This window comes from Echeneis naucrates, chromosome 5, assembly GCF_900963305.1.
Source record: "Echeneis naucrates chromosome 5, fEcheNa1.1, whole genome shotgun sequence".
Lineage (NCBI taxonomy): Eukaryota > Metazoa > Chordata > Actinopteri > Carangiformes > Echeneidae > Echeneis > Echeneis naucrates.
Genome location: NC_042515.1, coordinates 26,637,567 through 26,658,740, shown reverse-complemented (window position 1 = coordinate 26,658,740; position 21,174 = coordinate 26,637,567). Strand labels below are relative to the sequence as shown.

Below are 21,174 nucleotides of genomic sequence, written 5' to 3'. Positions count from 1 at the left end.
CCCACATACAATGAAGTAATTACTATGAACCACTGCTAACAGTACTGCTACTTTGATAACAGTGTGCTACTGTCCTCAATACTACTGCTGCCACAAAACTTTTATTACTTGTATTCCTGTGTCTATATGACATATGTGGATCTAAATATGTGTAATATGTGCTACTGTAAGTATGACTCCAACAGTGGTGAAATCTAACTAAGTACATTTTAAGTTCAATACTTAAGAACAAAAGTCTGATATTTTATTAAAATTTCCTTTAATGCACCTTCATACTTCACCTCTACCGGACAACAGTACAGTATGCAAATGTTGTACATTTTACCACACATCTGTTTGCCAGAAGTGCAATTTACAGTTGTGGAAATATGACACAGTACACAAAGTATTTAGATTTATATAACACTGGAATAAAAATTACAAAACAATGCATCAACAATAGTCAGAATCAAATCATCAAATCAAACCAGGTTTATTTATATAGCGCCAAATCATAACAAAGTTTTACATATAGAGCAAATAGACCAAACTCTTTATAAAATGATTTCAAGAGACCCAACAGATCCCTCAATGAGCAAGCACTTGGTGACAGTGGCAAGGAAAAACTTCCTTTAAGAGGCAGAGACCTTGGGCACAACCAGACTCAGGGGGGGCAGCCATCTGCCTCGACTGAAGTGCATTTAGCAAATTAATGTCAGCTCATGTCTAATCTTTCAATTTATAAACATGTTATAAAGGCCAATTTTACTTTCAATGCCTTTAGTGCATTTGCTAATAAAACTAAGAGGCTGCTCATGACTCGGGAAAAGACCCAAACTCTTCCTCCACCACTGTACTAGTACTCAAGAGGGAACAATAAATCAAGATGGAAAAAGCTTTTAACATGTAAGCATGATATGGATAGCTGGTGCCAGGATCAGACTGACCATGATCACAGTCAGTGAAATGACTGGGAGAGCAGAAATAATTGCAGCAAACTACATGTTCCGACTCCAGGTGAACCAGAAAGCTTCTGCTCCTGCTCTTTCTGAAGAATTCACAAAACTGCCCGAGGAAGAGGCTGTAGCAGCACAAGAGCAACCCAGAACATTCACAGGAAGTCTTTCATCCCAAATAGAACATTACTGTCATGTGTACTGTGCAGGATTTTTTAAATTAATTTAATAATTGTTTGTGGATCACAGTGATGTGTTTCAACCAGCCTGTGGCTGTGGACAGTAAAGTAACCACAGCATGTTTTATTTCCACATCATGTTTTTGTATTTACTTTATACATACATACATACCTACATACATACACACCATACAATACAGTACTGAATACCTTAATTTTAGATTGTGTACTATTTAATTTCCACACTCACAGGGAATACAAGATGAAGGCAAGATTTGCTTTTCAACAGGGGGCGATTTTGTTCTTCACTCCTTTCGTCTCCTGTTGCTCAATGATGAGATCAGACATGTTGACATGACATGTTGTTAGACATCAACAGTGTACTGCAGCACACGTGCTCTGTTAAACATTTTGCCATCTAAAGAAAATGTTTAGCCTGTGGGCGGTTGGTTGTTTAACGATGTCCTCTGTGTTTGTCTCAGGTCCTGATGTTGGCGTGGATGTTGTTGATGTCACCAAACAGACTGACAGCAAGATGAAGCTCAAAGAGTTTGTCGATTATTACTATAGCACAAACAGGAAGAAAGTGTTGAATGTCATCAACCTGGAGTTCTCTGACACGAGGTGCACATTTTTTTATATGTCTTTGTGATGGTTTCATTAGAAGTGAAGAGTTCTGACTCATAAAGAAGCCAATCTGGACAACCACTGGTACTAATTTATTTTTCAATTTGTCTGGGCCAGGATGAACAGTATAGTGGAGAGCCCACAGATTGTGCGGCGTTTGTCTTGGGTAGAAAACTACTGGCCTGATGACGCTCTGCTCGGGAAGCCAAAAGTCACCAAATATTGTCTGATTTGTGTCAAAGACAGCTACACAGACTTCCACATCGAATGCGGTGGTGCCTCTGTCTGGTATCACATCCTAAAGGTCTGTCATGCTCCTGGTTATTCCATAGTTTCTGAACCTTGTGTTAAATATTCGTGTCAGACAGTCTGTCATCTACCGCTAATATGAGGAGAAAAATTTTTATACTGCACTGATTTTCTTGTAGGAGGCATTCAAGATGAAATGTTGAATACATTACATCTCTCACATAAAGATGAGATGCCAGATAATCTGATTGGGTTTGTGTTTACAGGGAGAAAAGATCTTCTTCCTCATCAAGCCAACATCTGCCAACCTGTCTCTGTACGAGCGCTGGAGGTCGTCATCCAATCACAGCGAAATGTTCTTCGCTGACCAGGTGGATAAGTGTTATAAATGCACTCTGAAGCAAGGCCAGACCCTGTTCATCCCATCAGGTCAGAACTGTGTGTGTGTGTGTGTGTGTGTGTGTGTGTGCGCGTGTGTGTGAGTGAGTGTGAGAGAGAGAGATAGAGCCAAGATAGCATAAGGATTATGGGAATTGTAAAGCAAGTTTTGTAAATGAAACATATTTGGTTATTCTTCTTTTGTTGGTATAAAAATTACATTTGTGAAGTGTCGCAATTGTTTGATTGGATTAATTTAACAAATTAATGCCAGATTAAGATTATTTTCTAACTTAAGGTCATTTGGGAGGAATCAGTTTGTAATTTTTGTAGCTTGATAGTGTATATTTATTGCCTGATGATAGTAATCAAAATGGAAATGAACTTGGTTTAATGCAACTGAGGTGACTGATTTGAATAAAATCCTCATTTAGAGTAAATATAATACATCAAAAGTCAAATAACAGAAGATGGGATGTTGGTTGATTCATTACATTCATGCAGAGTTGTACAAAAATGCTGAATTTTGCTTAATGCACACATAGCCTAACTTATGCATACATATGAAAAAAAAACAGCTACATTTTGAATTTAAATTAAATTTAAATATTGGAAAATGTCAATGAAAAACGACACTAGAAAATAATGGCAAGCAAAATACTAACATGATGCATCATGATATTTTTTTTCATGCTTTCATTGTAACTGTAAATCTTGAATCTGGGATAATTTATAGTGACTGTTTTCTTCCTGGGCTGTCATCTGATGTGTCATCAGGTTGGATTAATGCGATACTGACCCCAGTTGACTGCCTGGCGTTCTCTGGACACTTTGTCCACAATTTGAGTGTGGAGATGCAGATGAGGTTTGGACAACTCTTTAACTTCACACACATCCGTGCTATATGCTGCTCTGCCATCACTGCCATTTTTTACTAGCTTTTTGTTTATTAGCTTGTTTCGTGCCTACTTCTGAGAGGTGTGTCCTAATTTGGGGGAGAATTTGTTTCCATTTGTCCACATCTAAGACTTGTTTTTTGCTCCAAATTCCAACAATCTTTTTATGAATTCTCCACATTTGGAAGTAGCTTGTGAAAAGTATACTTTGTTGTGATACACTACATTGGTAATAGACAGTGTGTTGCTGAAAGGTCCTGGTTTATTCTCCTCAGAGCATATGAAATTGAGAAGCGGCTCAAGGTCAAAACTCTCACTCCCTTCCCCAACTTTGAGACGGCGTGCTGGTATGTGGGACGACATCTCCTTGAGCGATTCAAAGGTGAACCTAAATTAGTTTCTCATATTTATAGATTTAACTTTTGTTCTTATATGTGGTATTTTAATGTAAACACACATAATCATTTAAGTCATAATTTCTCCTGAAGAATGCATGAAAACAGAAAAAGCACAAACATTGTCAGAAATCTCTTTTTTCTAAGCAGCTCCAGTGTATGGCTGCGTGTCTGCTGCACAGATGAGGCGCTGGTCCCTCTAATATTATTTCAGTCATTAAATTGCTGAGTTCACAGATGATTAGCTTCAAAAGATTTGGCCCAGCTAGAATCATTTGCTCCATTACAAGCCAGTGTTTAAACTCTCCTCAGCTGGCTTGCCCATTGTTGATGTTTCCACCATTTTATATGAATGTGTGTGTGTGTGTGTGTGGGTCTCTTTGCCTGTGTTAAATCCAGGTTTATATTGTATGTGGTGCAAATTACTTCTAACTCGCAAGGCCTTGCCATTAATATACCATTATTCTTTTTAACTTTAAGGTCAGCATTTTCAAAACAGGAAAGAGACTCACCTCATTGCTGCTGGTATTTTGTCTTGAACTTATTACTTACTTCCTGTTTTGGTTGCCAATGCACTTCAATGGAAAGGGCTACATAGATATTTGGACAGTGGTTTTCTGCTGTTAAACTCAAAATTAAAGAGGAAGTCACCATTAAATCTTATTTTGCATAAATTCAATTTCTGTAGTTGTAGCAATTCACTCTTGACTAGTGACTGTATGTCATTGGGACTAAATCAAACAATTTTATTGAAGGACCATATGAGTGTGTTTGCAATACAAATAGTATACCTGCAAACTCAAATAATTCAGCAACAAAAGATATTTGAATTGTCAGAGCTGTTGCAAAATTTGTCTAAAAGAGACTTGTCGATTTTTTCAGTTAGAAATAATTTTATATAAGTTCACCTATTTCATATCTTTCCAGTGTTTTGTTGTTGTTTTCTTTTTAAATAAGAGTAATATTTCTTTTTTCTCACGGCTTTTCCTCTGTTCGGGGTCACCACAGCGGGTCAGCTTCTTGCAACCTGCATGATTTATTTGCCTACAGTTCCATGCTGGATGCCCTTCCTGAGATTACCAAGCCAATGCATATGTCTATGCTGTAAAAGTAGGATGCAAGGAAGCACAAGTAAAAAAAAAAAAAAAAACAATAAAATTTTCCACATATTATACATACACCACTAAACATAAGACACACACAATGAGAACTGAGACCAAATCAACACGTTGAACTGTAGGGACCAAGTTTATCTATTCTTTGCTTGACTTTGACTTTATTTTCCCTTGAGAGAAATTCTTTCCAACAGCACCATTCCCATTTGACAACCAATATCAATGGTGGATAATACATTACACTGGACAAATATTTAATTTTAGTCAGCTCCTGTTTCCTACTGAACTTGCAGAAAACTCATGGTGTGTTACACAGCTCTGTTGTTCATATGCACATAGCTTTAGACTACATAATATGTACTGTATTGCCCTTTACATATGCTTTATTTGAGATTCAGCTTAGTCACCATGGGTCAAACCCGGGTTAGTGAACAGGATAATGCTGCTTTGCTGTTTTGGAGCTCAGCCCTGGTAAGTGTAGGTAATGCAACAGTTTGTCTAAAGGTTTAGGGTGAGGTTTTTCAGTCCTTCTCCTGATCTCTAATGAGAACCATAACTACACACTGGAACAACACTGATGCGTTCATGTGAGGCCATCACATCCTGTGAATTTCAGTTCCACTTCACATAAACACGTTTACTGCTCAGTGTTTAAAAGTCAGTTGATTTCATGATAACATTTGAATTTCTTCTTCTATAGGTTTACATAAAGCAAATAAACAGCCAGCTCCATATCTGATACACGGTGCCAAAATCATCAATGGAGCCTTCAGAGCTTGGACTAAAAAACAGGTATTGTCACATTATATGTGTGCTGTTGTCTGGTGTTAGAATAGATTTACTGATAATTTGTTTTCCTCATACCAGGCCCTCTTGGAGCATGAAGATGAGCTTCCAGAAAACATGAAACCATCACAGCTCATTAAAGATCTTGCCAAAGAGATCAGACTGTCAGAGGTATTTTGGATTTATTTTTACTTTCAGTGACGTTTCTGAAGTAAAAAGAAAAAGAAAAGAAAACAGATTACTCAACTCAATTCAAAGTTTCATCAAATTGTATTACAATTAGAGACTCCTGGTGTAAAATGCAAAGGATTATTTGAAATGCTCTGTTCTTCTCCCTTTATCTATTTAATTTCTTTATATGATTATTATTTTTTAATAAATAGGGGACAATGTGCAAGAAATATTAATCATATAGAGAATATGAAGAGATGGGTTAACGTTAGGGTTAGGGCTAGTTGCTAATTTCTAATTGCTCTTCCTCTTGTGTTACAAGCATACCCCACCTCAGCGCTTTTGTGCCTCTTTGTATGCAAAGAGCGCAAATTTGGTCCATGCGCTGTTGTGACGTGACGAGAGTGAGGTTTTCTCTCCTATTTTTGTATTTGTATCAAGGTAAAACATTGACATTTAAAAAAATTGAACAAGTGAAATAACTAGAGTGAGAGAGTGAGGGAATGAGGGAGAGATGGGAATGACCTTCAGCAGATGGTCCGGGGTTGGACTCAAACAAAACAATTAGTGGAAAACTGTGCAATGTCACGGCATTATGGAAAGTCATTGTTAAACATCCCTGAATTTACCCCTTTAATGTGATCTGCATCATTTATCAGGTCACCTCCATGAAGTGTGCAATCAAAAAGTGACAATTACATCAAAGTTACAATACTGCTGACTTAAAATGTTTTTTAGCTGCAAAATGAGAAAATATTTGTATTCTATGCATTAATTTGGATGCAGTATGAGCTTGACACTGAGTCTCTCCCTGGTTTTTGGAATGACAACTTGTTTTAATGTTACCATTAAAATCAAATTTGATTAGGGTTAGGGTTAGGGTTAGTTTGATAGGCTGCAAGAAATGATTCAACTGTCTTCCGTTTTTTATGGAACATCTAAACTTAAGAACGTACAAAAACTTAAATAAAACCACTTTAAACTCTGAATAATAACACATGATATATTGATTATTGTTATTTGATAGCAAAATTGCTATTGTTTTTTTTTTTTATTTTATTTATTTATTTATTTATTTTTTTCAGTTCATGGTAAGTACAGCTTTTCTCATCATTGTCATGTTTCATCAAAGGCAGTCTCACATGTTCCTGCCTTCATTCCTAGAATGCAACTAAAGCCATTAGGATTGAGCCCAGCATTAAAATTCCGGTGGAAGAGCCGCCATCCGCTCACTCTGAGCCTGAGGAGCCTGTTTCCCCGGCCCAAGTCCCCTCGCCCAGCAGAGAGAAAGCTAGAAAGAAAGCCCCCAAACCTCCCAGGCCTCCCAAACCCCTGAAGATACCTAAGGCCCCCAAGCCCCCAAAGGTACCGAAGGTCAAGGAAGGAGGCAAGAAGAAAGCAAAGAAGGCAAAAGAGTCATCACCCCCTCCTAAACCATCGAGCTTTGCTGCACTCGAGTCTCATGCAAAGGACATCTTGAGTAAAATGGACCAGCCAAAAAAGATAAAGGTGAGCAAATTGTGCTGCATAGAATATGAGTGAATGGTTTATTGTATAGTTCTGTGAAAAAGTATTTGTCACCTTCCTGATTTCTTACTTTTTTGCATGTGTGCCACACTCAACTGTTTCAGATCATCAAACAAATTTAAATATTAAACAAAGATAAACCAAATAAACATAAAATGCAGTTTTTCTGTGATGATATTATTTGTTAAGAGAAAAATACTATCCAAACCTACATGATCCTGTGTGAAAAAGTAATTCCCCCCCTTGTTAAATGATGAGATAACTGTGATTAATCATATTATTGTGGAAAGCTGAGTTCAATTTCATAGCCACACCCAGACCTGATTGCTGCCAGACCTTTCAAATCAAAAGATCACTTAAATAGAACCTGTCTGATAAGGTGAAGTAGGCCATATGGAACTCAAGACATCATGCTGTGATCCAAAGAACTTCAGGAGCAGATAAGAAGAAAAAACAATTGGCATGTCTTCGTCTGGAAAAGATTACAAAGCCATTTCTAAATCTTTGGGACTCCAGCGAACCAAGGTGAGAGCTGTTATCCACAAATGGAGAAAGCATGGTACAGAGGTGAACCTTCCCAGGAGTGGCCGACATATAAAATTACCCCAAGAACACAGTGACGACTGATCCAAGAGGTCACAAAGGAGCCCACAACAACATCTAAACAACTGCAGGCTTCACTTGCCTCAGTAGAGGTCAGTGTTCATGACTCAACCATAAGAGACCACTGCTGACAAAGAAGAACATAAAGGCTTGTCTCACTTTGCCAAAAAACATCTTGATGATCCCCAAAGCTTTTGGGAAAATATTCTGTGGACTGATGAAGCAAAAGTTGAACTTCTTGGAAGGAGTGCATCCCGTTACATCTGGTGTAAAATGAACACAGCATTTTATTTAAAAAAACATCATGCCAACAGTGAAACATGGTGGTGGTAGTGTCATGGTTTGGGGCTGCTTTAGGACCTAGATGTCTTGCTGTGACTGAAGAAACCATGAACTCTGCTCTCTACCAACAAATCCTGAAGGAGAATGTCTGCCCATCAGTTGGTGACCTCGAGCTGAAGTGCACTTTGCAGCAGGACAATGATCCAAAGCACACCAGCAAGTCCACTTCTGAATGGCTTTAAAAAAACAAAACAAAATGAGGCTTTTGGAGTGGCCTAGTCAAAGTCCAAAACTGGACCTAACTGAGATGCTGTGGCATGACCTTAAAAAGGCGGTTCATGCTCGGAAACCCTCCAATGTGGCTGATTTAAAAACAATTCTGCAAAGAAGAGTGGGCCAAAATTCCTCCATCGTGATGTAAAAGACTCATTGCCAGTTATCGCAAACGCTTGACTGCAGTTGCTGCTGCTGCTAAAGGTGGTTCAACCAGTTATTAGGTTTAGGGGGCAATTGCTCTTTCACATGGGCCATGTAGGTTCAGATGGCTTTTTTTTTTTTCTTTTTTTTTTTTTTTTTCTTTTTCTTTTTCTCCCCCCCCCCTTAATAAATAAAATTGGCACTTAAAACTACATTTTGTGTTTACTTATTTTATAAACATATATTTAAGTTTACTTGATCTGAAATGGCTATGAGTGACTTTTTCACAGCACTGTACTGTCACACACCCCAACACTCTAAAACAGGCTCTCTGTGCCTAGTTATCCTCATCCTAACCCTTACAGCAGAAAGTGGGGGGGGAAAAATCTGTATATTCAGAAAAGCTTCAGCAAATGTTTGTTTTGTTTTTTTTTGTTTTTTTTTTTTATTATTTTTTTTTTTTTGTGAATTGTGACTCTTTAAATGTACCTGTTGGTCAGGCTGTGAAGAATGTCCTCAGTCCGGCAGAGAAGGAAATATCAAAGCAGAACAATGTGGAGAAGTTTGAAATCAGAGAGCAGAATAAGAACAAGACTGAAGCAAAGTGGAAGTATAAGGTAAGATCATTTCAGAGGTCAAGTTTTTTATTTTTTTTTTTTATTTTTTTTACTAAAAGTTAACACTATCACAATGTGTTCAACATTCCAACCAATGAAAGTTGCTTTTAACAGAAGTCTCGACACTGAAATCTCAACAGGCAAATGGGTACTCATTCAGGAGTGATTTCACATCAAAGCAATCAGCTCTGATGCGGCCCAAGCTGCACATTTCAGGCCTGCAGTTCATCAAGGATGCTCCAGAAACATCCAGAGTTTACCCGATTTAAAATTACACCATTTCCATATGTCCTTGTCTTCTACAATAAATTCTTTGTGTCATTATTTCTAGTCAGCATGGGGAGGCAATGAATAGCATTTGGGTCAACAGAAGACATTAAAGTGCTTTCGTGTCATGGAAAATTCAATGTCAAGCTTTTCTCTCTTTGTCTCTGCATCCAGGCGCTCCGTCACATAAGGCCAAACATTTTCAGAGGGAGTAGCTGTTAACCAAGGTTACTGTAGACCTCATCTTCACTCAGCATCAAAACCACAAAAGCTCAGTTTGCAGCCCCTCAGTGCACACTGTGCCAAAAAATAATAAATCTGATATTTACTTTTTTTTTACTATACATTAATGTACAGTAAAAAAATTGAACTTTACATATAGAGCAGGTCTAGACCAAACTCTCGATTAAAACTATTTAAAGAGACCCAACAGATCCCTCTGTGTTGTCACATGCCTTTAATTTTGGAGACAGTTGAAGAGTGGATATTTGAACATTTGTATTCTTGGATGTCACTTAATGTCTGATGTCTGACTTCCATGGCAGCTGTTTGCTTCAGTAGATTTAGTTTAGTTTACAGTGAGCCACAAAATGTCCAAAGCGTAAATCATCTACAGAGATTAACTTGATGATTTTGAACTTTTGAGAAGTAATGTTTTTCTGGTCATCAAATTTAATCCATCCAGTTCTTCTGAAAAAGAAGTAATTTCTAAGTCTCATGACAAACGCCCTTATGAATTTTGATAGTCTGTATTTGATTTCACTTTGTTTTGTCTAAAAATCTCTTGTCTAATTAAAGCTTTTATTATCCTCCAAGTATAAGGGATCAGTGATGTGTAAAAATTTGATGTTGGTTGAGTTCATTTCATTTCAAATTCATTTACTCAAACATATGGGAATATGAATAAGATCAGTACATAAAGTTAATGTTTTTGATAGAAAGGCATCAGGTGATGTATTTTCTACATACATTTTAGATAAGCTAGGCCTTAACTAATATTAGGGCTTAAAAATTCCAGATAGCCAAATATGTAGCTGAGATATTTTACTGACAAGTAAATACACAGACAATAAATATAAAGCAATCCATATTAAAGCAAAGCGAAGAAGAGTTCATTTTAAGTCGGTGTCTAGAGTTAATTTTCATTAAAACAAAACTATTTAAGACAGCAAATTCAACAAAATATTTAAATATCAAACAAAAAAATACAATGAGCTAAAGCAGCTGACATACTTTGTAGAGCTGATTCTCTGTACTTCATTGCAATACTTACTTTATTTGAAGACAATGCATTACTGTCATGGTGAAATTATTTTTTCCACTTCCAATATGTCATTCTTAGTACAAATGGCAGACATGGATATAGCAATGATTTAAGGTCATCCTGTTATTTAATGCCATAGTCAATTTGTTTTTACATGTTCTTTTTTGACATTAACTTGTCTTCACAGAATAGTAAACCAGATTCCTTGCTGAAAATGGAGGAAGAGTGCAAGTTTGACAGAACACCACTGTCAAGCAATAAAGACAAATTCAGCTTTACAGTGTCTCATAAGAAAATGCTCAGGTATGTATGGAATATCAGTGATTGCCATATGAATGTTTCATGAAGGGTTCTTTGGAGAGACCAGCATGCAAACCTTCTCGTGTGGTGTGTTATGGTAATTATACAGCTATGTAGCAATTAGCACCATATCCAAGGACTTCTTACTGTGAGTGACTGGCTGAACTTCATATCACTTCCTCATTGACCTACGGTTTTCCTTCTCAGTTCCAAGACGCTGAAACCTCATACCAACTCAAGTGTTTTTGGTTCATTACAAAATCTCAAAGAGGACAAAACCAAGCCAGTGAGAGACGAGTATGAGTATGTCTCAGATGAGGGGGAGCTAAAAATTGATGAATTTCCCATCAGACGGAAAAAGAACACGGTGAAGAGAGATCTGTCCTGTGAGTATTTTAAAACCTGATGCTTTAGTATTTCAGTGTATTTCAGCCAGGCTGACAATCAAATCTCAATATTTCCAGAGGATCTATCATTAAGATTTACAGCAGTTTTTTTTTCTGAATTCTATTGTTTTGTGATTCTGAATCATGAAGCAGTTTGGCTTTATTTGGTACAATGGTTGCAGAATATGCAAAAGAAAAAGATATCCGATGATGTGATTTTTTTTTCCCATTGTAACATATTCCTTTACAATGCCTTAACATTGCACAACAATGTGACAGAATTAACTTTTTTCAAAATAACAGCAGTTTTGATAAATTATGCAACTTTACTTGGTTAAAAAAAAGAAGTAAAATTAGTTCTGTAGTGATTTCCTGACCTTCGAAGCACATCTTTTAGTGATCTGGGATTGATACGAAGGCCATCTTCAATAATTACAATGTTTTCAGATACAATTTATATTTGCACTGTTGTATAGTGACGGATTGAATTTCCTCCAGTTTTGTCAGACATCAGAGAATCCATTCAGCCAGCCAAAAAACCAAAGTTCCAGCCACTGGTAACAAAGGTACGTAACCCATTTTCTCATGTTTTCATCTTCAGAAAAACGCACCAAATACAGGACCAGTTTTTTAATCTCATTGTTTTAGACTGTACACTGTGAAATCCCTTTTCTGTCAAAATTCTGCTTGGGTCTTATGCACACAACTGCCATGAGTAACGTTGTCATCACATGCCCTTAGAATAATTACAAAAGACACACACAGTTGCTGGGGTAGGAAGGTTGTGAGCTACGAGCTGGTAAATTGACCAAACAGGTGTATCCAGTCCAAGTGTGTGGGTTTGGTGTGAGAGACTTCAGTCTGTGTGTTTTTAAAAGTGAGATGGTAAGACTGTGTAACAGTCCTCTGCTGGGCAGGTGGCTGTTGTGTGATCACCAGGGAATTCCCTCGATGCTGATCAGAGTAAGAGCTGATGAATACCAAGCCTTTGTTTACTGCAGAGTAATGTGATTCACGGGTGAGTGCTGATTATAGCCGCCTTAAGTACGGACTAAAGCCTGACCTTAGTGGCTCTTAGCTGGTTTTTGACCATCAGAAAAGGGGCTTCAGACAGAGAGACACACACAGACAGCTACATCCTCTCACAATGTCTAACGCAATTAAAAAAGAACAAGTTGCAATCAAATCAGATTTATTTGTATAGCGTCAAATCATAACAAAGTTACATCCAGGCACTTTACATATAGAGCAGGTCTAGACCAAACTCTTTATAAATTTATTTAAAGAGACCCAACAGATCCCCCGATGAGCAAGCACTTGGCGACAGTGGCAAAGAAAAACTTCCTTTAAGAGGCAGAAACCTCGAGCAGAACCAGGCTCAGGGGGGGCGGTCATCTGCCTTGACCAGTTGCATTGAGGGGGAGAGAGAGAGAGAGAGAGAGAAAAGTTGGGTAGAATAGGGAGAGAATGGGAGGAGGGGCTATTCAATACAGGTGCAGGCAGGAACATATGATGCTGCATGAAGTTCATAGAAATTATGTTGCAATCAAAATTACTTTATTAATCCCAGGGGGGAAATTGTTTCTGTTGCAAGTACTCCTGACAGAACATTTAGACAGAAGTGAAATGTACATTTAAGATGAAAAAGGAGGAAAATATGTACATTAGGGATGCAAGAGAGCTAATATGTATAGAATATCTTAAGTGTCGAGAAAATATTTCAGTATAACAGGAATTAAATATAATAAATATAATTGCACACAGCAGCAGTATATAGTGTGTACACTAAAAAAGGAATTGCACTGAATTGAAATATTGTATAGCAGGGTGTGATTATTGCACTTTGAGTCCAGTTTGTGTAATGACTCAGAAGGAGGAATTAAATAGTCTGATGACCACAGGCAGGAATGATTTCCTGTGGTGTTCTGTGGTGCACCTTGGGGGAATGAGTCTTTGGCTGAAGTGCTCTTGTGTGTGACCAGCGCATCATGCTCCTTTAAAGCTCAGATACTGAAAAAAAAAAAATGTGTGTTAATACCCATTTTGTCTACATGTCCGAAAATGTGCGTACTGCATATATCTGAAAAAATTTGTTTAATAGGAAGGAACACTGAGCTCTTTTCCTTCATGGCCCCCAGGGGGTTCAATGATTAATTCATTCATCTTCTACTGCTTAACCGTTTCCGGGTCGCAGGGGGTCTGGAGCCAATCCCCACTTACATTGGGCGAGGGCAGGGTCACCCTCCATCGCCACACTCAGACCTACGGACAATTTAGTCACCAATTAAGCCAAACATGATGCCTTTGGATGTGGGAAGAAACCCATGCAGACACAGGGAGATGCAAACTCTGCACAGAAAGGCCCCAGGCTTGGGAACCAAACTTGCGGCCTTCTTGTGGGGCAGCCGGACTGTGCTGCCGTGCCGCCACCCTAGGGGCTTCTTCACGTAATAATGAGCTTTGAAACAATAATATGAAACCTTTACAAAACACAAAAACGCAGACCCTCCAGACTCTATTCATCATTTCACTCTGAAGCAACACCACACACCCCTAATCATTGATGTCTGTTACTATTCTGCCCTCTTCCTCCCGAATCAGAGTGTCGTCTCCTCGGATGAAGAGACCCTGCATATAGATACAGAGGCCAAGCCTGAGGTCAAAGGTCGCAACTCTAAAGTCAAAAAAAAGGGTGGCAGTGCTGCAGGGATTCTTGACCTGCTGCAGGCGAGCAAGCAAGTTGGTGGGATTGACTACAGTACCAACAGGTAGACTTACCTCCCCAGACATAATCCCCTTTCTGCAATTTAACAGTTCTTTCAACAGCAATGGCCATGTCCACTCACTTAGGCTGCAGTGCACATTAATTAGTCTCTGGATGAATCCCCTTTGGACAGGTTTTCCCTCTTTAATGAGGCTTATACACTGAAAAGTTAATGGCCCATTCAGTGACCAAATGAATAGATGAAAAAGCAGAGCTTTCGAACTTTGCTCAGAGCTGAAAAATCTACTTGTGACCAAAGCAACAATTTATGCTGATCTGTTAGCAGCTTGTGCAACTTCAATGCTTCTTTCACTCAGCGTTAATCTATCAAGTGCTGTGGGGCCTCAGGCTCTTCCCTTTGCCTCTTGCTATTTGCTGTTTTTTTTCTGCTCTTGATGGTCTGTTTCCACCACGCTGAAAGCTACAAATAAGCTAAACACTGACTAAAATATTTAAATTTCTCCAGTTGTTTCCGTGTTTTGAAGGTGGAACTTTGTGAAAGCAGGGAATGAAGTGACTACAGTCCATTAGTGTCTTTTCTCAGTTTTGCAGCTCATAGCTAATACCTTAATTGGTGTGTTAAATAATTTTCCTTAGATGAAGAGAAAGTTTGAATTCAACAGTTCTACTCACAGCTGTCTAGTGACGACGATGCTTAACGGCATACCTGGTGATATTCACATCAACTTCAAAGCTTCTTTTCTATGAATTTTCTTAGACACTCTTCACCTCTGCCGAAATCATGACCACTGTGTAATGGCTGTGTTGTTGTGTATTTCTTATTGACGTACTTACAGTCAGCCACCTGCATCTCCCAGCACACAGGAGGCCATTCAGGGCATGCTGTCCATGGCCAACCTGTCGTCTTCAGACAGCTTGCAGCAGCCGTGGAGTAACAGCCAGTCCAAAAACAATAGCCAGCTGAAGACCAACTCACACGGAAACCAAGTCAGCAAGAAGGCTGGAGGAGGCACCGGCGGAGGTGGGAACAACAGCAAGCGGCCCACCAAACGGTTCCCAAAGAAACCCAGGAAAAGCAGCAGTATTGACAGCCTGGATTACGATGATGACCAGGATCACATGGATGCATGCTTCAAGGACTCAGACTATGGTAAAGACCAAGAGTAGACTCATTGTCCCTGTTCCTGATCTGTTTGACATGCCAGATGAATAGACCTCACTGAGAACAGGCCAGTGTCACAGCGTTATTTTTGAACAAAGGAATGAGAAAATAACCAACGGTTGCTGTTAAAAACAGATTGAGCCCAATGTATAACACATGGGTCTGTAAATCTAAATTTGGCCTTTAACTTTTCATTAGGAGAGGATGATAGCATTTATGGTTGTTTTCAAGCTTTCTCTCAAAATCAGCCCTCTTTTGTGCTGGTCCAATTTGTGATCTTTTTCCTCTGAAAGTTTTTTTTTTTTCTTTTTTTGATACTCAATCCAAACACAGCTGTTTAGATCCTCCCAGCTTGTTATTAAGCCATTAACACGAGTTCCAAGTAGTCATTCTACATCCTTTTTGAACTTGTAATTAGGATCTAATTAGTTGTTCATATCACAAATGTTCTTGCACTGAACTTGCCAGGCCAGCGAGTTTCTCATACGCTGGCAGTCAGCTCTTCTTTTGTAAACAGAGTATTTTTTATCTTGATCATCCAATGATCCAAATATTACAAGGTCTGGACTGTAATGGTTGTGCTGTGAGCGGAGGGATGAAACAGGGCACCCAAAAGTTGTCTCACAGCTGCCTCATTGGAAACTTCCACCATTTTAGATTGACTAGTACATTGTATACATTCAACAAGGTAATATTTTATTTTATATATGCTCTCTTTGATAACCATGCAGGCATTACATGCTAGTTATCTTTTTTTAGTTTACCCTTCGTTGGAGTCCGAAGAGGATAATCCTGTTTTCAAATCTAGATCAAAGAAACGGAAAAGCAATGATGACACTCCATACAGCCCAACAGGTATATACTGAAGAATGATGTACACTTTCCAGTTTTATCAATTACAATTTTTCTAAACATTATATCTCTCACTCATATATCATATCAGCCCGTGTAGGACCCTCAGTACCTCGACACGAGCGGCCGGCAAGAGATGGCGCCCGAGTAGCTTCCATAGAGACGGGACTGGCTGCAGCGGCAGCAAAGCTTTCTCATCAGGTAAGTCAGTCAGATGTATTTTTACGAAGTCAGACTCTGTCAGACTCTGTTGCTGTTGCTTACGAAAATTATGTGTCAATAGGAGGAGCAACAGAAAACAAAAAAGAAGAAGAAAAACACCAAAAAGAAAGCAATAGTAATTGAGGAGCCCCCAAAAATCTCTCAGGACAGTAGCTCACCAGAGCACAATCTTGACTCCCAAGATGGCAGCATCACAGACCATGAATTCAACACGGTCAAGCCACTGGGAGGACCACAGCCAATGGCGCCAGGTGTCTTCCTCAGCCATAGGCGACCATCTATCTCTTCTCCCAACAACAGCACCAACTCCACAAGTACCACCAACAGCAGCAGCGTGACAAAGGGAGACCGTGTGGGCTCAGCGGACGCCAAAGGTGAGTTTGGATGAAAGCAATATCAGGCTGCTCAGACTGCCCACTCTTAGTCCAGAGGGAAAATCTTACCCAGCATCTTGAAATTGGACCAGGAATAGGTGAGGAAAAGTGGACTGTGAGTCCAGGTTGCTAAAGTCAATGCTGAACAGCCTAAAACCTTCATCATATCTAATGACCATTAGGGGACCACTCCACTGGCTGAATAAAGAAGTCATATTGTATTGATGTCAATGGGAAAATGTCCACCCTCCTCCATTGATTTATTAGCTCATGAAATGCTTTCTTAATGAGTTTCTCAGTCTCTAGTTTCAAGTGTTCTGTACAGCATGATGTAAATTTCTTAACTTACGCTCACATTTAGAGGAAAATAGACGAGAAAGCAGGGGATTGGTTAGGTGGTGGGGCTACACTGTAACTGACAGACTAAAACATCAAATCAAGATCGAGTGCAGAATATCAAATCAAATATGTTGTCCTGCCGAGTGTTGACCGGTGTCATAAATCAATGTCATAGCAGCACTGTTAACAAACAAAACATTAAAGAAGCTGAAGAAGAAGATGAAGACACCCAGTTAGCAAACATGGACGTATAGAAAATGTGTAATATGTCATCAGTGCAGCAGAGGCATCAACACTCTTCTCTTATTTCCTCTGATTCCTTGCTCTTTTTACAGCAAAGCGGCTAAAGAAAGGCATGGCAACTGCCAAACAAAGACTTGGAAAGATTTTAAAGATTCATCGAAATGGGAAGCTCCTCCTGTAGTATGCAGTGGACTGCCGTAGGACTGGGAATTCATGAGCTGGGTCAAATCCCAACCTCATAGTGATTAAAGCCAACCATGGAAAAAAAACTGAAATGAGATGGGAGAAGAAAATCATGCATTTTTTTTTTTTTTTCAATTTCTAAGAAGAACATCGCTCAAATAGGTTTTTGCCTCTACTTATACTTTATAACTTTCAGATATTAAAGTGTACAGAACCTACCTATAAATATTTTTTAAGACAACATGTCTCATTTTACTACAGCTGTCAGTTTATCAGGGGTTGCTAAAACGTGAAGTAGAAGTACATTGCAGTCATTCCAAGATTTTTGAAAGTATCCCTTGCATGTACTCAGTTGCATATGTGCTTTGGTCTGGGTTCGGGGATTTTACACATTAATTCCTACTATATGGATGCAGCTTATCATTGCAACACAGATGCCCTGAAATGAAAAGGCACGTCCTCCCTGCCTTCCCAGCCAATATTCTGCTTTGATTGGAGTCAAATTGAGCATTTATCCCTTTACTTTAACACTTAGATTTGTAGAGCACTACCTGCGCTCATATTTATTTATTCATATGGACTCATTGAAAGGAAATGAGCAACTGTAAAGCACAAAGTGTATCATGAATAATGCTGTGTCTCTCACAGCAGCAGTATCTGAATGTTTCTGGCAGTCAAACATAGGATAACGTAAAACTAAGTAGAGGCACCGCTGAACAGGTTTGTGTGTGTTTGGACATGTAAACTAGGATTTCTGACATTACTTTGGACCTGTAGCTAATGATAAGCCACATCCATGTCAGGTCTGCAGTTGCATGTGGATACTTTCTCTCTTCTTTTGCTTTCGTAGGCATCACCGACCACTTAGGCTCATCTCTGCATTATTACGGCTTCACACAGTACAGTATATAGAATGTAGCTTGTATATAGCCTTTAAAATTACTACTTTTTGTATCTTTTCTCCTTAGCTTAATTCTACATTTTTACAGGTTTTGCTAATTATGAATTATATATATATATACATATATGTATATATATATATAGTCCTAATATTTGAACTTTTATTTTGTTTTTTGTTTTTTTTATAGCAGAGATTCAGTTTTAACCCTTTCCACCTTAGATTTAAAGGTGTTGCCTGGAAAACAACTGAAGAAATAGAACATCTATTGTCATATGGCCTTACATACACAAAGCTAATTGTATTGTGATTCTGTTTCAACAAGAGACGAAGCTTTGAGGAAAAATTATATAAAAGAAAAAAACACACTTCAAGTTTCTATGACCAGCCTCTTGTTTGAGTTCTAGTATCCTGAGGGTTTCTGAATTATTTTACTAGCACCTTGTGAAGTGTTTATGTGTCAGTGATGTAATTTATTAATGTTTGTAGCTTTTTTATACTTGTACAATTCTTAAGAGTTTTTGTTTGACTATTTCATCAACTTGTGAAATCTCTAATAGCAGAAAATCTGTTTGTTTTTATTATTCCTCTTTTTCTTTTGTTTTTTGGATGTTTGTGTGTGTGCGTGCGTGTGTCTGTATGGGAGGCATCACAAACATTTTACACACCAGATCATATTGTTATACAGCTTTTTTTTTTCTTCACCCCGTCCTTGTTCAGTTTCAATGTTATCATGATGTCATGGTCAAAATTTCTAACATGTTGCTATTTTTAATAATATACTTCTCAGTAGATGCTGTTTTGTTTTGGTCAGGACATTTTGAACATGGTTTAAGACACTATTCTCTATAGCAGCAGTGTTTCAGTCGCACGAGTAAAACAGGCATCCACTTCTCATTCATAGGAAGCGCTCCGATCAAACTCTGCCAGTGGGACATATTTTCAGATTTTTATTTTGTATAATATGTGTGTTGCTTTGTTGTGGTTTATTTTTGTATGTCCAACTTATTAAATGCATCCACTGTGCCAGGACAGTAAATGATATCTGTTGTAGCTGTCTTCCCTTACTGTTATTTACAGTACTAGTAAGTATTTTCGATCCTTTTTGACCTGAATCTATATTTTTCTGTATTTAACAATTCTGTTTGAGATCATGGCTCACTTTTTTAAAACACAGAGAAATCGCTAATTCTGAGGAGCAAACATATTGTTGTTGAATGATATGATTGTCCGCCTTGTTTACTTTTACAATACAGTTACTGTGGAAAACCTACTTTGCAATGTGTTCCTCTCGCACTTTCAATGCGACAGCTTCTGCAGTGACAGTTTCTTCCAACTTCACATTGTCATACCTAAAAGTTTCATCATGCATAGCACCACACTGATCAGAGATGGAACCAGCTCTAGCCATTGGCAAATCAGCTTGATCTTGATCTCACTTTGGGATCTCATCTTCCAGGATGTTAGGGGCCACCATAGCCAAGTCATAGCCAATGTAAATTAAAACACAGCCAAAGTCAACACCATTAAAGCTGTATTAACATACAAGTGCTCTCATGTAGTCAGATTGTTTTTGTTCAAGGATGACCTCTCATTGTCCCAAGCATTAGCTCTAAATTTTAATGTACATATAAATTCAAAGAAGACCTGCTGGGTTAAAAAAAAAAAAAAAAAATCTTTCCCCACGTTTATGCCCTGTCTCACATTCAAAGATTTCAATGTTCTTGACCTGAGGTAATAGCCAATATGTGCCACTAGATGGTGTCGATATGCAAGGTGTTAATTTCTCAATCAGATTTATTTGCGCGTGTGCGGCTGTGAAAGGTTGTGAACCTGTTTCCACATTAGCAAATATCAAAGTAAGTTAACTACACAAGAAAAAGAATGAAACAATTACATAAATAGTCCTCTCAGAATCGTTTTCACACACACTGACATGAAAGCAAGTTCATATTGAGCATGATTTTAGGAAGCGTTGTCAAATGGATTTACTTTGGCATTGTTTTAAGGGAAAGTCACAAAAACAACAAACTAAAATAAACTAAAAAATCAATAAGAATCTTTCTAATGTTTTAATTGCTTTTTAACCCTAACCCTAACCCTATATATAGTTTCCCCCTCATACAAGCAGTTGCTAAAATTATTTGGGGAAAATGTGAGTGTAACATACAAAAGTAAACTCAGTCAGTTTAGAGCAAACAATCTCAAACTCTATTTGAACTAAATTGAACTATTCCTCCTACATTGGACATGATGTTCACTTGTTTTAAGAAAATAAAATTTTTTGTAAGAGGTCAATAAAGTATTTTGTCAAAAATAAGAAAACATTTCTTTCAAAAGGCACAGATTGGCATTGGCATTATTGTATTGTTTCCACTCATCCATACTTATTAATTTAGATGTATTTGGAGTGTTGATACCTCAAAGGAAAAATAAATATAACAGAAATTTTTGAAAAACACACTACATAAACATTTCCTGGTAAAATGATCTGGTTTCTTTGTCAGTTTCATTGCTGCAGTTGGTCCCCATAAAAGGGCAAGTGGGATCACAATTTAAATGTCAGTGTATAGAAAACAATGCCTGCAGAGTGTTATAGTCTAACTGCATTCATGGTCATGCTGCACATGCTTAGTGATTACAGATGTGAATGGGCTGCCCTCACTTGCTTTGAAAACCCTCAAGTCCTGTTTGGGAGTCCCAAGTGGTCAAGAGAAACGTGCCATGTGAGAGATGTCTTAATTACACAGGAATGTCAGGTTAGACTTTACTTTTTTGTGGC

At 38.2% G+C, this 21,174-nt stretch overlaps 1 protein-coding gene across 5 annotated transcripts in view; it reads left to right on the top strand.

Annotated features, from left to right (window-relative positions):
• The window catches only part of phf2 (PHD finger protein 2), a 39,458-nt gene extending 19,793 nt beyond the window's left edge, over positions 1-19,665 (top strand). For 2 of the 5 annotated variants that reach the window (XM_029501247.1, XM_029501248.1), the window contains exons 5-22: positions 1,597-1,738; positions 1,859-2,045; positions 2,257-2,419; positions 3,146-3,233; positions 3,540-3,646; positions 5,475-5,566; positions 5,642-5,731; positions 6,896-7,240; positions 9,061-9,177; positions 10,896-11,011; positions 11,216-11,394; positions 11,893-11,960; positions 13,996-14,162; positions 14,956-15,269; positions 16,041-16,136; positions 16,225-16,334; positions 16,417-16,729; positions 17,404-19,665. In XM_029501247.1, the coding sequence (XP_029357107.1) occupies positions 1,597-1,738; positions 1,859-2,045; positions 2,257-2,419; positions 3,146-3,233; positions 3,540-3,646; positions 5,475-5,566; positions 5,642-5,731; positions 6,896-7,240; positions 9,061-9,177; positions 10,896-11,011; positions 11,216-11,394; positions 11,893-11,960; positions 13,996-14,162; positions 14,956-15,269; positions 16,041-16,136; positions 16,225-16,334; positions 16,417-16,729; positions 17,404-17,492 (2,783 nt within the window). In that variant the 3' untranslated portion in view covers positions 17,493-19,665. The remainder of the gene's footprint in view (positions 1-1,596; positions 1,739-1,858; positions 2,046-2,256; positions 2,420-3,145; positions 3,234-3,539; positions 3,647-5,474; positions 5,567-5,641; positions 5,732-6,895; positions 7,241-9,060; positions 9,178-10,895; positions 11,012-11,215; positions 11,395-11,892; positions 11,961-13,995; positions 14,163-14,955; positions 15,270-16,040; positions 16,137-16,224; positions 16,335-16,416; positions 16,730-17,403) is intronic. The other 3 variants (XM_029501251.1, XM_029501249.1, XM_029501250.1) reach the window with 3 other exon arrangements.
• The last annotated feature ends 1,509 nt before the right edge of the window (positions 19,666-21,174 follow it).